This window comes from Callithrix jacchus, chromosome 9 (genome assembly GCF_049354715.1).
Source record: "Callithrix jacchus isolate 240 chromosome 9, calJac240_pri, whole genome shotgun sequence".
Classification (NCBI taxonomy): domain Eukaryota; kingdom Metazoa; phylum Chordata; class Mammalia; order Primates; family Cebidae; genus Callithrix; species Callithrix jacchus.
The window spans coordinates 81,936,305-81,953,548 of NC_133510.1; the positions used below are offsets into that span (position 1 = coordinate 81,936,305).

General features: G+C 34.8%; 1 protein-coding gene across 48 annotated transcripts in view; it reads left to right on the top strand.

Annotated features, from left to right (window-relative positions):
* The window catches only part of SYT1 (synaptotagmin 1), a 583,472-nt gene that overhangs the window by 343,096 nt on the left and 223,132 nt on the right, over positions 1-17,244 (top strand). For all 48 annotated transcript variants that reach the window (XM_078336942.1, XM_078336967.1, XM_078336938.1 and 45 more), the window contains one exon: positions 9,456-9,638. In XM_078336942.1, coding sequence (XP_078193068.1) covers positions 9,473-9,638 — 166 coding nt within the window. In that variant the 5' untranslated portion in view covers positions 9,456-9,472. The remainder of the gene's footprint in view (positions 1-9,455; positions 9,639-17,244) is intronic.

Here is a 17,244-nt window from a genome sequence, read left to right on the forward strand (position 1 = left end):
ATTGTGGAAGACAGTGTGGTGATTCCTCAAGGCCTTAGAAATAGAAATTCCATTTGACCCAGCAATCCCATTACTGGGTATATATCCAAAAGACTATAAATCGTTCTACTATAAGGACACATGTACACGAATGTTCATTGCAGCACTGTTTACAATAGCAAAGACCTGGAATCAACCCAAATGCCCATTGATAATAGACTGGATTGGAAAAATGTGGCACATATACACCATGGAATATTATGCAGCAATCAGAAATGATGAGTTCGTGTCGTTTGTAGGGACATGGATGAATCTGGAAAACATCATCCTCAGCAAACTGACACAAGAACAGAAAATGAAACACCGCATATTCTCACTCATAGGTGGGTGATGAAAAATGAGAACACATGGACACAGAAAGGGGAGTACTAAACACTGGGGTCTATTGGGGGGAAAAGGGGAGGGCCAGTGGGAGGGGGAGGTGGGGAGGGATAGCCTGGGGAGAAATGCCAAATGTGGGTGAAGGGGAGAAGAAAAGCAAAGCACACTGCCATGTGTGTACCTACGCAACTGTCTTGCATGCTCTGCTCATGTACCCCAAAACCTATAATCCAATAAAAAATTTAAAAAAAAAATGTGAAAAAAATATTGTGAAAGAATGTATTCCGTTCAGTGTTCAATCCATCACTCAACTATGAGTCTCCATGGCATTTTCCTTAGCTTCCATGATGGGATCCCACATCACTCAATGCTGTCAGTTCTAGTAGTCTTCCATGTACATCAGTTAGGAGTGCAGAGTGAAGACTTACTGATAAAAGTCATCATTTCTGGCTATAAATTCAAAATGATGCAGAAACTAACAAGACTAGTGACTCCACACAGTAGGTTTTGTTTCTCGTAATACATTCTTGATTACAAGGTGTATATATACTCAGATCACCATCAAGTCTGAGAGTTTGTGGGATACTATGTACTGAAACTCAGATTGAGGTGAAAACCAGATCAATGGAAGTAGAATAACTGTGAAGGTGACATTGCATAGTGATCACAGATGTAAGCCCTGGGATCAGATAGCCATACTGGAATCCTGGCTTCACCACTTATTAACTCTGTGATGATGAGCATGTTTATTTTTTTCTCTATGCCTCAGTTTCTTCAAAGTTTTTCATAGCTTAAATTCCTAGGGAAAGATTCTTATTTGTCTAACTCGCCTTTTCATGGCAAACAGAGTCATTGGCCTCAATCCAATGAGCTACCCTTGAATCAGGTGCACATTCCTCCTTAAATTTGCTGTGACTATTCTGTAGGGCATGGCCACACAATGTGCATGAGCTGTTCCCCACCTTTAGAGCTGTGAGAACAATTTTACTGAAAAGGAGCTATCCATGGGCACACACTAGATTTCACACTTTGAGTACATCTCCCACCCACCTTGATTAGGATCAAGGAGAGATCCATCTCTCCTTAGAAAAAACAAAGGTTTTGTTTGTTTGTTGTGATTTTATTTTATTTTAGGTTTCAGGATACATGTGCAGAATGTGCAGGTTTGTTACATAGGTAAACGTGTGCCATGTTGGTTTGCTGCACTCATCAACCCATCACTTAGGTATTAAGCCCCTCATGCATTAGCTGTTTGTCCTGATGCTCTCCCTCTTCCTGCCCCACCGACAAGCCCCAGTGCGTTGTTCCCATCCCTGTGTCCATGTGTTCTCATTGTTCAGCTCCCACTTAAGAGTAAGAACATGCAGTGAAAAACAAAGTTTAAAGAAAGAAAAAAAGATAAAGAGATGTTAAACCAGTTGGGCCAGCTTGGAAATAAATCTAGAAAACAATGACACTTTTTGACACAGGATGTTATGATTTTTAAACAAGGAAGATTAGAGTTAGATGGGAAAATAACTAAATTCTTAATATAACCTGTCTCCTTCCATCTTTAAGAAAGATGGCTCTTGAGCTTTTGCTCAGCTTGAAGAGACAGGGATTGGAGTGGATGGACACTGGAGAATCTGGAAAACTAAATTGCCTCACATAAGAAAAAGACAGGAAAGAATTCTCATTAACAATATGAAATTTACAATTTGGCAAGTCAGTTTTCCAACCTCTAGAAGTAGGATTAGCTAGGTACTTAAACATTTAACCTCTAGTTTTTAACATAGACTTTTGCTTTTTAAGCTATTTGTCCATTTTGAGAAACTGACAGCTGCCTGTCTCTGTGCTTATCCCTTTTGGGCCCAAATTTCCTAATTCCTCATCCTATTTGCTATTTCTTATTTATGCTTTCTCACCTGCTTCCTGGAAATCAGAGTCATTTTCCCAATTGTCTAACTATGTCAGAAAGAGAACTATGAGTTGTAATTTACCACTATCGGTTTTCAGGAGATGCCATTGTGGGGGTATATTTTAGTTTCCATAATGGGAGGGAGGGTCAGCAAGCAGAAACTCGTGGGCTTTTTTAGTGGTGTGAATTGATATCTGATTCTGCTATTCTCCAACTTCACACAAAGCATAAACCTCACTAAATTCTCATTACTTACATCAAGTCCTTAGTACATGGTAAGTAAGACCGAACTAAAAGTGATTCTTGTTCTCCCCTTAGGGAAAAAAAAAATCAAAGAAAGAAAAGAAAAAGTTAAGACAATGGGGGTTATAAGAGAAAATGGAGACTGAAGCATTTTGATCAGAATGAGAAAAGAGAGAAAGAGGAGAGAGGGATATGAGAAGGAAAGCCAATAGGGCTGTAGGAGGCTGCAGAGAAGTTCTGAAGAAAAAAAGAGAGAAGACACATAGCATCTTCAATAGAGCCAGAAACCAGGGGAACAGAGATGTTTAAAGGGGATTCTTAGGGAAGGCAGCTGGTGAGCGTGCAATATTTCCTTCTGCTTACATTCTTCCAAAGACACCTTCAGCACAACACCTCTACACACCTCCTCATTGTTTGTATTGTGGAATTTATGAGATTGGGGAAGAATGTTTGTTTGTTCTATTGGCAAAGTAAAGCTAAGAAGGTCCAGTTATATTCAATTTGCAAAAGCACTATGAGAAATACTTCCTGGAAGGCATACTCTTTAAAAAAAAATTCTCCCTACACCTCTGATGAAACTTGTGTGACTTGTTAAATGGGTACAATATGGAGGTAACTAGATCCATTTGGAAAAAAAATGAAGAACCCAGGCATCTTGTGCTTTATGTTAGGCAAACCGCTGTGCTTCCACTTGTTCCAAGGTCTGGGAAACAACCTTTCGTCAGTAGCCCTTTCTTTGGAACTACCACGGTAAGTCAGCTCTCCTCCATAGTGACAGGGCTGTACAGTCTCTTGCTTCCTTCTTACTTCCCTCAAGAGAAATTGTGTTTGAACTAGAGAGAGGATATACCTTGAGCCTGACATTCAAACATCTGCAAACTTGTGGAAGATTTTGATATGCTGCTAGGCTTTACTTAACTGCCTAAGGATCTTTGGATTCGGAAAGAATTTAAATGAAAGTTTTGACAATGGTTCATTTTTTTTTTCAAAAAGATTTAAGAGTAGGTGTTATAGGTCAGATTCTTTGGGAACCTGTTCTCAAACAGAGATAGTTTACTTGGAAATGTTCTCTGTGCAAAACACTGAAGGAAGCAGATGTATGAAAGGGGAGATGCTTGCTGAACTGATCCTACAGTGTCCCTCAGAGAGGAACTAAATCGAGCCAACATCCACCACTCATTGCGTGAAGGCTCTTCCTGGGTAAGGGGCCTTAACCTTCAGCAAAGCAGCTGCTTTTGGCTAAGGGCAATTTCTTCAGAGTGACTCCCTGGCTGTGAGCACTCAGCAGGCAGCACTGCCTGAAGCTGAGAGAAGAGGCTGAAATCCTTACTCCTGAAAGCCACAGGGCACGGGAAGAAGTGAATGCACGTGGCCCTCACTTATGGATTCTAGCTACACCCACAGCAGATCAAGGAAAACTTGGATGTAATAAAATCGCTACATTCTGCCCTCCACCTCAAAATATACTCCGACACCTTCCATAATATCTCCTAGATTCTTTTAAATAATTATTCCAATAGTTAGTTTCAATATAGGGCTTTCTGCATTAGAACACTTTTTTTAGCAATAATATTTTTTCTACCTTCTCCTATAAGTGCTTTAATTTTGCATGCTGTTGTTATAAAATGCAATACTTAGAAATGGAAGTAATGCTTTGTCTAAAAATCATGATGCTATTGCAGTATAGTAGATTTTCTTACTACTTAATCTGAGAAATCTATGTCAATTTGTAGATCTAGAGATAGGTATAAATAAAGTCCTACTAAGAAGAATAATTCTAAGGGGACAGGGAAGTTGTCATAGCAACCAATGTCCGGATTTTCCTCATTTTATACCATAAAACTATAAACTTTTTTTCATATCTCATTTTTTTCCATAAGTTATTGGGGTACAGGTGGTATTTGGTTATGAAGTTCTTTAGTGGTGATTTGTGAGAGTTTGGTGCACCCATTGCCCAAGCTGCATACACTGCACCCTATTTGTAGTCTTTTATCCCCGACCTCTATACCACTCTTCCCAAGTCCCCGAAGTCCATTGTATCATTCTTACGCCTTTGCATCCTCAAAGCTTAGCTCCTGCATATCAGTGAGAACATACAATGTTTGGTTTTCCATTCTTGAGTTACTTCACTTAGAATAATAGTCTCCAATCTCATCATCACTGTAAATGCCATTAACTCATTCCTTCTTATGACTGAGTAGTATTGAATCATATATATGTACTGCAGTTTCTTTCTACTCATTGCTTGATGGGCATTTGGGTTGGTTCCATAATTTTACAATTGCGAATTGTGCTGCTATAAATATGTGTATACAAGTATATTTTTCATATAATGACTTCTTTTCCTCTGGGTAGGTTCCCGGTAATGAGATTGCTGGATCAAATGTAGTTCTAACAAAAGTATAAACTTTAATGGTACCTTCATATCTTTTCTATATTGTATTTTAACCAGTGGCCATTTTACATATTTGCTAAATATGTAGCTGCATCATTCATTCTTGAGATTCAGCTTCTGATTACATTTTAAAGTATTGTTTGAAAATCTGGCATTAGGAAATTAAACCTCTTCTGCAAGATCCAGTTTTCTCCAGAATAAACGTTTTGGAGATTTTTTTTCTTTTTCGTAATTTAAAAAAATCAGGTTTATAACATATTGAGAATGTAGACCTATAGGGAAAAAGTAGATATTCTACCACAAGGTTAACACTTTTCAATGCATCCTTCCAGCTTCTTCTCTACAAAAGATTTTTTAAAGAAAAATAGGACACTTTATATACTGTTTCATAATTTGTGTTTTTACCTGACATTCCCATGTATTTCCAGGTTTATAGATGGCCACCTTTTAGATAATTTTTATAACATCATTTTATAGATGACTATAATTAAGAAGTTTCTCTATTAGATAATTTCTGGTACTTCTAATGTTGTAAATAATGTTACAAACATCCTGATAGTAAATTGCTTTTACATCCATCTAAGATTAATTTTTACTGAGAATTCCTAGAAGAAAAATGACCCTTTCTAAAGCTTTTGATATGTTCTGTTGGTTTGGTAACTATAAAGTATCTTTCTAATCTAGTCTTCTTCCTAATTGCCCATTTTCTTGTACCCTCACCTTCACTATCTATATTTAGCCAGATTTATAACTGAATGTGTCACTTTGCGGTTATTTTAACTTTCAGTTCTTTATTTGTGAAATTAAATTGTTTATGGTTTTGCTTTTAGTTTTTGTTAGGAGACAGAGGAGTTTGTGTTTCTTTCTTTGAAAATTGCTTGTGCTGCTATTACAATAGGAAAGACTTGGAACCAACCCAAATGCCCATCAATGATAAACTGAATTAAAAAAATGTGGCACATATACACTATGGAATACTATGCAGTCATAAAAAAGAATGAGATCATGTCCTTTGCAGGGACATGGATGAAGCTGGAAACCATTATTCTCAGCAAACTAACACATGAACAGTAAACCCAACACCACATATTCTCACTCATAAGTGGGGGTTGAACAATGAGAACACATGGACACAGGGAGGGGAACATCACACACCCGGGCCTGTTAGGGGTGGGGAGCAAGGGGAGGGGGAGCATCAGGACAAATATCTAATGTATGCAGGCCTTAAAACCACCATAGCACATGTTTACCTGTGTAACAAACCTGTACGTTCTGCACATGTATTCAAGAACTTAAAGTAAAATTAAAAAAAAGAAAAGAAAATTGCTTGTGCTGGACTTTCTTTTAGAAGATAATTTAGTTTTCTCTTCAGTAATATTTCTCTTGACAATTTAATTTTCTATTCAATAATTTTTTTTGTATATTTCAGGATGTTAAATTCTACTTTAACAAACTAAATGACTGTGCCTCTAAAACTAAACACTATGTTTCCTTTTAGTAAGATGACTTGTGTCTTCCATTTACTGGCAAGTAGATTCCAAAGAAAATCATAAACACTTCTTCAGTACTGATTTAATTGTTTAATGATGCTTACATCTTATTATTAGAGTAGACCAGTGAAAGGAACCTTGGATCAGGCTAAATCTGTGTAGGACCAATCACACTATCCTGGGCAAGCCACAGTCCAGTTTCTTCTGTAAAATACGATTGAGTTACTTTTCAGGGTTATAATAGGAATTGAGAATTATCTCCTTCAATAGCAACAACAGTTTTTTGGCACAAAGTAGGTGTCCAATAAATGGAATCATTAGTTATTATTGGCCCCTTTTGGTATTATTTTATTTAAACATGTCCCTTATTTCAGTGGTTTTTCAAACTATAGGTCTCAAATCATGAGTGGATTGTGAAACTAATGTACACAACTTTGAGATAACAACTAGAACTTTTTAGAAAGAACCGAGCAGAATTAACTATATTTAAGTATTTCACAGAAGTGCTTTTATGTGAAACTTTTCTTCAGTGTGTAATATCTAGGCAGAGAGTGTGTACACTTGATGACAATGTAAAATAAACTCTTACTATGGGTTGTATCCAAAAACTTCACAAACAGGATTATATTAGATACTTGTCTGATAGTTTGCAAGTCTCTTGATACTATAGTGGCTAAGACACCTTGATTCAAATTCCAACTCCGTTAATTACTACTGTATGACTTTAACTGCCTGACTTTTACTGTATAACCTCCTATGCCCTAGTTTCCTCACCTAAGAAAGGGGTGATAATTATTCATGGAAATAATATGAAAAATACTGTATGCTTTAATATGTGTAAACCACTTAGCAGGTGCTCAATAACTGTTAGCTTATTTTATAAAGACTGATTAGAATAACTTGTGTTTCTGAATAAGCAAATAGTATACATGAAAGAATATAAAGTCATCAGGCTGGGTGCAATGGCTCACACCTGTAATCCCAGCATTTTGGGAGGCCAAAGTGGGCAGATTACTTGAGATCAGGAGTTCAAGACCAGTCTGGCCAACATGGTTAAACTCTGTCTCTACTGAAAATACAAAAGTTGGCCAGGTGTGTTGGTGGGCGCCTGTAATCCCGGCTACTCAGTAGGCTAAGGTAGAATTGCTTGAAGCCAGGAGACGGAAGTTGCAGTGATCAGAGATTGCGCCACTGCACTTCAGCCTGGGCAACAGAGGGATGCTCTGTCTGAAAAAAAAAATTTTAATGAAAAATAAAGTCATCACATTAGCCAGGACTGATAATCAGGTAGTTTTTTCATCCACAAAAATGATGCTTCCTGATAAGCATCTTATTTCCATAAATGTGAATTTTCAAGAACGAAGTAACTATTCTTAGTTTTGCTATTTACAAAAAACATTATCTCTCAAGATATGAAAGAATAAAAATAAAACACTAATTAATCAATTAGTCTTTCTTTGTCAGTATATTAGATCCTCAATTACCCATTAAATTTTTTTATTTTATAAATTTTTTAAATTTCACAGTGGTATGCATTAAGTAAAAAGAACTTTGTCTGTATTTAGCCTAACAACAGAGCAAGACCCTATCTCATAAAATGGAGAGAACTAGTCAATTATAAAATAAAAATTCTTATCTATGTATATGTGTTAGCTATGATCTCCTGGAAGTAGATCCAAAATATCTGGATTTTGGTTAAGATTTTAATAAGAATCCTATGCATCTGAGATTACTCTATTTTCAATTGTACTTTTACTAAATATGTAAGTGTGCATAGCTAACTCACAAATCGTTAGAATTTCATTTTGTTAAAAAATTGTTTGCTGATCATCTCCACATCTTTGCAAAATAAAAGGTTTTTATAAGTTCATCCACTTTTCTGTTGAGAATATGAAGTGAATCCTGTCCAGGCCTCTTTACTTACCTATTTGTGCCCCAAATCATGCCCATTCACTCATCAGAAAGCCTGAAATCTTAAGTCGTGCAGGAAAATTACAAAATTGAGAATATTTTTAGATTGGAGAATATTCATTTCTACTTCCTTAGAATACCCTCCTTACAATTGTACCTTCACATGTTCTAAGAAAAAATCTAGGAAGAGCAGGTTTTAGTCCTTCACATTTCAGAAAGTGGATAAATTATGAAGTCAAATGCCTTGTTAAAGTTAACTTAGCTAGTAAAGAAGATGAGAACAGATGTCTTCTGAATTCACAGCTACGATATTTTTATTGATCATTTTATTAATTATTTTGGGATCTTTGGGAGGTGAACAAATACTTAAAATAATTGAATAAATTAATAAAATAAAACATTCAAATTAAATAAGCTAAATAAAGTAAAATAATGAAACTTATAAGTTGTATTTCATTAGCAGGACCTTGATGCATATAGTCAACCACGCCACATTAATAGTGACTTAAAAAAATTACCCAGCAAGATAAGTGAATTATTGATCAGAGTATTGTTTACAATAAACGTCAAAAAAGTGATTGGGGTGAAAACTTACCATCAATAAATAAGATTCAAGAACCAATTATTATCATACATTCATAACATGTTTGAGTATCAATATTATAAATAGTGTATTTATAACTATTTTAAAGTCACTGGCATTTTGAATGTATGTTATCATTTATTAACATTTCCAATACAAATATTTTCTCTCTTTTTTCCTTTTAAAAAATACAAAACATTTAAAGTATAGAGCATGTATTTTGTCAAGAATTAATTGTTTCATACACATTTTGGTAAGATATGGGTTAAAAGTTAAATATACACAGCAAATAATTGGCTGTATAAATAACTAATAGATTTGACAGTATACCTAATATTGTTGGAAGAGAATGCTATTCAGTAGCTATGTCTGGTCTTACCTTCTGGGGAAAAGGTCTTTATTCACTGTGGTTCCATAAATATTTCATAAGCCAACACAAAGCAATATGCTAATGATGGACTGTTTACCCAGTGAGCAGGTGCCACCTCTGATGCTGTTTCATCTCTGGAATACCTTTGATGTGGGAGCAGTTAAGCCATCTTGAATTGTTCTGTCTTTGCTTCCCTCCCCTCACAGCTTCACCTGAACCTAAAATGGTGAGCGAGAGTCACCATGAGGCCCTGGCAGCCCCGCCGGTCACCACTGTCGCGACTGTTCTGCCAAGCAATGCCACAGAGCCAGCCAGTCCTGGAGAAGGAAAGGAAGATGCCTTTTCTAAGCTGAAGGAGAAGTTTATGAATGAGTTGCATAAAATTCCATGTGAGTATTCTATATTAGTACTTGAGTAAAAATAAGTGGTTGAAAAACACCCTATCCATTGGAAAGAAAGCAGAACTCCTTTTAATATACTATAAATTTACATTTAATTTATTACTATAGGAATGATAGTATCCCAATATAAAATGAAATATTCCTGGAAATGGAATATTCTTCTTGTCTTTAAATATACTTTATAAATGAAAATCCAGTTTATAAAAAGAAACTGCAGTTTGTCTTCAATGTAGGTAGGTTCTTTTCTTCAGTGTCTGTTTCTCTCAAGAATCCTTCATGTTTACAGATTGTGTTGTATGTATTTTGGATTTACAGTTATGAAATTATTTCATTGTAAAGATTGTTTCTGCACAATCCCTAAAGTTTGCTTTCCCAATATCACAGGTTTGATTTTCTTTCACTCATTTGTCAACATTTAAAATCTTATTGTGATTTTTTTAAAGTTTCTTTATTGTCATCTAAAAAAACCTGCACATAGGTGTATTTGGATGAGTATAACCCTAAGTTCAATCAGTGACATTTAACTTTTTTATTTTATTTTTATATTGACAGATAAAATCATACTGTTGTACAACATAGTGGCTATCATTAATAATATATCTATGGTGTATTCCAGAAAAATGTTAAGAGAGTGAATATAAAGTGTTCTCACAACAAAAATGATAGCTATGTGAGATTACACATATGTCAGTTAGCCAGGTTGAGTTATTCCACAATGTATCAGAATATCATGTTGTAGACAGTAAACATGTTTTACAAAAGATCTCTCAAACTTATTTCTCCTCTCTAACTGAAATGTTGTATTCTTAGACCAACATCTCCTCAATTGCCACCTCCCCCCAGTCACCACAGCCACTGGTAACCACCATTCTACTCTCTACTTCCATACTATCAACGTTTTTAGATTTCACATATAAATGAGATAATGTCATATTTATCTTTCTGTGCCTGGATTATTTCACTTAACAATGTTCACCAGGTTCATTCATGTTGTCACGAATGCCAGGATTTTATTTTTTTTATAGCTGAGTGGTATCTCATCAAGTGAATGTACCACAATCCATTCATCTGCTGATAGTCATTTGGGTGGATTCCATATCTTGGCTATTGTGAATAATGCTGCAACAAACATGAGAGCGAACATATCTCTTTGTCATATTGATTTCATTTTCTTTGGATACATACTCAGTGGCAGGATTGCTGGATCATATTGTAGTTCCAGTTTTAATTTTTAAAGAAACCTCCATACTATTTTCCATAGTGGTTGAACTAATTTACATTCCCAACAACAGTGTGCAGGGTTTCACCTCTCTCCACATCCTTGCCAACATTTATATTTGATTTTTGATAATAGTCATTCTAACAGGCTTGAGATAATATTTCATTGTGGCTTTAATTTTCATTCCCTTGATAATTAGTGGTGTTGGTACTTTTTCATATTTCAGTTGATCATTTAAATATCTTCTTTTGAAAAAATGTCTATTCAGGTGATTTGCCCTTCTTTTGATTGGGTTTTTTGTTTTCTTCCTATTGAATTATCTGAGGTCCTTATATATTTTGGTTATTAATCCGTTAACAGTATATAGTTTGCAAATATTTTCTCCCCTTCTATAGATTATCCCTTTATTTTGTTGATTATTTCCTCTACCATGCAGAAGCTACTTAGTTTGATATAATCCTATTCATCTGTTTGCTTGTATTGCCTGTGCTTTTTGGGTCATATCCAAACAGTTATTGCCAAGACCATGTCATAAAGCTTTCTTCCTGTGTTTTATTCTAGATTCGTAATTTTGAAACATATTTAAATATTTAATTCATTGTCGATGATTTTGTATATGTTGTGAGATAGAGTATAGTTTCATTCTTATGCATTTGGCTATCCAGTTTTCCCAACACCATTTACTAAACAGACTGTTCTTTCTCTTTTATGGGTTCTTGGCTCTTTTGTTGGAAGTGAGTTGGGAGTAAATGTGTGGATTTCTTTCTGGGTTCTCTATTGTTTCATTTGTCTGTGTGTCTGTTTTTATACTGGTACCATGCTGTTTTGGTTACTATATCTCTGATATAAAACTATAGCTCTGTATGTAGCATATTGAAGTCAGGTAATGTGATGCCTCCAGCAATGTTCTTTTTGCTCAAAACAAATTTCTTTGGCTATTTAGGGATTTGTGTGGTTCCATACAAATTTTAAGATTGTTTTTCTATTTTGTGAAGAATCTTATTGGTATTTTGTAGTGTCTTTGTCTGGCATTGCTATCAAGGTGTTGCTGGCTTTGTAAAATGAGTTTGGAAGCATTCCTTCTTCAATTTTTGAAAGAGTTTGAGAAAAATTGGTATTAGTTCTTTAAATGTTTCATAGAGATTGGCAGTGAAGATATAAGGTCCTCACTTATGGGAGATTTTTTATTACTGATTCAATCTTTTTGCTTATTACTGATCTATTAAGATATTCTATTTCTTCATAATTCAGTCTTGGTAGGTTGTAAGTGTCAAGGAATGTATCCATGTTTTCTTGGTTATACAATTTGGTGTTGCATAATTGTTCACAATAGTCTCATGACCCTTTGTATTTCTATTGTATCAGTTGCAATATCTCCTTTTTTGTTTTTTATTTATTTGAATCTTCTCTCTTTTTTTCTTAGTTAGGTTTGCTAAAGGTTTGTCAATTTTGTTTTAACTTTTCAAAAAAACAGTTTTGTTGATCTTAGTTTTTTTTATCCTTTCTGTTGTTTCTGTAGTCTCTATTTCATGTCTCCCTGTGCTGATTTTTATTGTTTCCTCCCTTTGCTAAATTTGAGTTTAGTTTGTCTTTGTTTTTCTAATTTCTTAAGGTTCAACATTAGGCTATTTATTTGAGATTTTTCTTCTTTTTGTGATATAGACATTTATTTCTGTAAAATCCCCTCTTAGAATTGCTTTTGCTGTATCCCATAGGTTTTGCTATATTGTGTGTTCTTTTTCATTTGTCTTAAGAAATTTTTGTCTTTTCAATTTCTTTAATGATCCATTAAATTCAAGAGTGTGTTGTTTAATTTCCATGTATTTGTACACTTTCTAAAGTCCCTTCTGTTTTTGATTTCTAGTTTTATACCATTGTAGTCAGAAAAAAAATCATTTGATAGAGTTTTAGTCTTCTTAAATTTATTAAGACTTGTTTTGTAGACTCACCTATGATCTGTTTTGGAGAATGTTTCATGTGCAGTTGAGAACAATGTGTATTCTGCAGCTGTTGGACAGAATAATCTGTGTATGTCTGTTGGGTTGATTAGATGCAGATTGTAGTTTAAGTGATGTTTCCCTACTGATTTCCTATCTGGATGGTCTGTTCATTACTGAAAATGGGGTGTTAAGTCACCTTTATTGTATTACAGTTGATCTCTTCCTTCAGGTCTATTATCATTTGCTTTGTATATTTAGGTGCTCCAATGTTAGGTGCATTTATGTTTGCAGTTATTATATTCTTTTGCTGAATTGACCCTTTTTATCATTGTATAATGATCTTCCAATTTTTTTTACAGCTTTTGTCTTAAAATCTATTTTATCTGGTACACATATAGTTATTCCTGCTCTCTTTTGGTTTCCATTTGAATTAGATATCTTTTTTTCATTCCTTTATTCTGTATGTCCTTACAGGTAAAGTGTGGACAGCATATAGTTGGATCTTTTTAAAATTCATTCAGTCACTCTATGTCTTTTGATTGGAGAATTTAACCTATTTACATTCAAAGTAATTATGAATAGTTAAGAACTTACTTCAGCCATATTGTTAATTGTTCTCTAGTTATTTTGTAGATCATTTATTTCTCTCTTTTCTTTTTTGCTGTCTTCCCTTGTGGCTAGGTGATTTTTCTCTAGTGGTATGTTTGATTCCTTGCTTTTCATTTTTTGTGTATCAACTAGCAGTTCCTTCTATGTGGTTACCATGAGGTTTTCAGAAAACATCTATACTTATAAGAGGTTATTTTAAGCTGATAACAAATTAACTTTGATCACGAAAAAACTCTACAGTTTTACTTCTCTACTGCTCACATTTCGAATTTTTGATGTCAAAATGTACATCTTTTATATTGCATTTTCCTCTAAAAATTATTGTAGCTATTATCATTTTTAATTGTTTTGTATTTTAGCCTTCATACTAAAATTATAAGTAGTTGACACACCAGGATTACAGTGTTACAGTATTCTGCATTTGACTGTGCACTTACTTTCACCAGCAAATTTTATACTTTCAAATGTTTTTGTGTTAATCATTAGCAACTTTTTTTTCAACTTCAAAAACTCATTTTAATATTTTTATAAGACAGGCCTCATGGTAATGAATTCCCACAGCTTTGTTTGTCTTGAAAAGCCTTTATCTCTCCTTTATTTCTGAAGGATAGCTATGCTGGGTACACTATTCGCTGTTGGCAGTTTTTTCTTCAGCGTCTTGTATAATATTCTACTCTCTCCTGGCCTTTTCTTCAGCATGTTGTGTAATATTCTACTCTTTCCTTGTGCAGTGGTAAAATCTCAGCTCACTGCAACCTCCACCTCCCAGGTTCAAACGATACTCCTTCCTCAACCTCCTGAGTAGGTGAGATTACAGGCGTCTACAACCACGCCCAGCTAATTTTTTGTATTTTTAGTAGTGGCAGGGTTTCACCATGTTGGCCACGCTGGTGTTGAACTCCCAACCTCAGGTGATCCACTCACCTCAGCCTCCCAAAGTGCTGGGATTACAGGTGTGAGCCACTATACCCAGACCTGACTTGGGTTTTTTTAAAGATCATTCTTGCTACAGTGGAAAAAAAAAGGCAGGAGAGGGAGATAGAGAGAGGCAAGAACAGAAAACAGGTTCTTGTGATCCAGATGAGAGACATAACCTGTATCCGAGAATTATTCTATAAGGACACTGAAAAACTAAATGAAGCATACAAGGAATCAGTTTCTTATTCCTCTTATTAATGAGGAATAAGCAACTTGTTAATTTGTCTGTCCACTTTTAAGAAATTCAAATTGATCTAAGCATACTCTTAGCACAGTTGTCAGTAATTACCATTCTTAGCAGGAAGATTTGTAAGCCAATAGAGATGAAGATGATCCAATACATCAAACCCATCAACTGGGAAACACAAAATCTCAATTCTCATCCTTGTTCTGCTGCTGAGTTAATGGACTGACATACCAACTCCAGGCACTTCTGATATAACTTTGAGGTCATAACTACATAAACCAAATACATATATTATGGGTGTAAACTTCCACTTAAGGAATATTTTGTCAAAATGTTTACATAGGATATGTTTTAGAGAAGCAGAGAACATAATGAAGACCATAAATCAAATGCATATCCTGCCTTTTGTTTAACACCATCTTCCTCTCTGGAAGAATAAACAATATGAGACACAAGGCGAGGCTGATTAACTAAAGGATTGAAATGCTCACTGTATACAAGCCTAACTCATTAACCCATTTCCTTTCAGTCTTTGCCCAATATTAGCACCTCCCCAACCACAATATTTAAAATTGCTATCCATTCATCTCGCCCTATCTTTGCCAGTATTTCCTGCCCCCCTGCTTGCTTTATTTCCCAGCATATTACTTAGCACCATTTTAAATAAAATGTATTTTATTATTTGGTTTTAAATTGTTCTAGCTTCCTCCAAAATTACATAAGCTCTATGAAGGCAATATGTTGGGTCTGTTTTATTCATGGTTATATCCACGCTAATACCTAGCATATAATGAGGCAGTAAATATCTATTTGATGAGTGGGTGGATTAGTGACTACCAATTTAACTTGTATCCTAAATCACTCTTCTTAGACTTTGAGGCCTTAATATTCTGAAAAATTTAATCATATTACTAAAGCATAAACTTTAAATTTCAAACACTTAGGAAAGCATCATTTTAATGCTTGACTTTGCAATAGACATTGAAAATGCAATTGTTTCCATCTTTAGCGACAACTCCTCGATCTTTTAGCCTTTCCCACTTAGAGCCGGCTATTGCTTTATTTTTTCCTCCCTATTTGTTAGTAGGAAAAGCAATCAGCTGAAAAAAAAATCTATGAAACTCTTTCTTTTCTTTTGTTTCTTTTGGGTAATCTCACCTCTTTCCTTCCCAAACCATTGTCTTAGTCCTGTGTCCCTTTATCAGGCACTAGAAATCAGACCAGATAAACAATCCGCTTGTCCATGGAGATTTGCCTTTGGCCAGCAACCTAAAATAATAGAATGTCAAAGAATCTGGGTACCACCCCTAAAAAATATTGTTGCTAGCACTCTCCTTGATTTAATAGGAAGAAAAAAGTAAGAGAACTAAAATCTTAAAGTGGTATGGTAAATCAGTGTTAGAAAACACTGCATCATAAATACAAGCCATGACATTAAAAATGTGTAATAGTGCATATTTTACACTTTCATTTTTATCCATCACAATTTTTACCACCTGTGTAATTGACATTTCTAATAGGATTTATATACAGGAAGCAACACTGAACAAAAATAAAGCACATCCTTAAAATCAAATTTCTTTAGGACCATATGTTATATAAAGTTTATCACTTTTGACTTGGCATAATATAGTGTGATACTAATGACAGGTAACAAATTAGAATATTAATCGATTTCAGTCTCTGAACTAAATCTTAGCTATCTGGCAGATGTGTTTTTTGCAAAATTGATAGCAAACAGCTTTAGTCTGTCACTTGAAATTCCCACTTGTAAGAAGAGAGGTGTCACAATGGCAAGGAGTGTGCATGTCATTAGTTGGGTAATCTGCACAGTCCAGCATGAAACATATTCAAACCAAATTGCCTGATGATATCATCCATAATACCACAGGGCTCAAATTTTTTCAAAAAAAAGGAGAAGGAAATGGTAAATGCTTAGCATTTTTATCTTTCAATTCATTCTGCACACTGTTATCTAAATGAAGCAGACAAGGTTTTTCAGAATGTTTTTTTATTTTGCAACTTTGATTTTAATATGACTAGGGCCATAGTTGGTTTGTAAAGCATGAACTCATGTCATCTGAATAGCTGTGATTAAGGCTTTGATATTCATGAGCTTCTTGAGGTAGAGTGCACCTTTAGTTAAGCACAGTAGAAAGCCAAATAGCCAGAACCTGACTCTTAGTCCAGAATAAGAGCAAGTGGATTAAGAGTAGTTGTATAATTCATGTAGAAATGTTATTGGACTGACAGTTTAATTCAGAAATTAAAAATACAAGCTCTAGACATAGACTACCAGAGTTCAAATCCTAGCTCCACTGCATACTGGCTCTGTGACCTTGGGTACATTAATTAATTTTTCTGAGTATCAGTTTCCTCCTATATAAAATGGAGATGAAAATAATATTCCCATCATAGGGTTGTTTGGTAAAGGTGTCAAGGCATATGAAATGCTTAGCAGTGTGTCTGGCACTGAGTAAGTGTTCTATAAATGATAGCTATTATTAAACGCAAGCTGTCACTTTAACAAGTCTATTTCTATTTTAGAAAAACCCTCTATTCAGGTCAGTCACCCAAATTGAGAAAATTCTGGAAACTTTGCAGCCAAATACATGTGCATTGTGTTCTTTAATTCCACTCTAGTTATGTCTGTATTAGAGA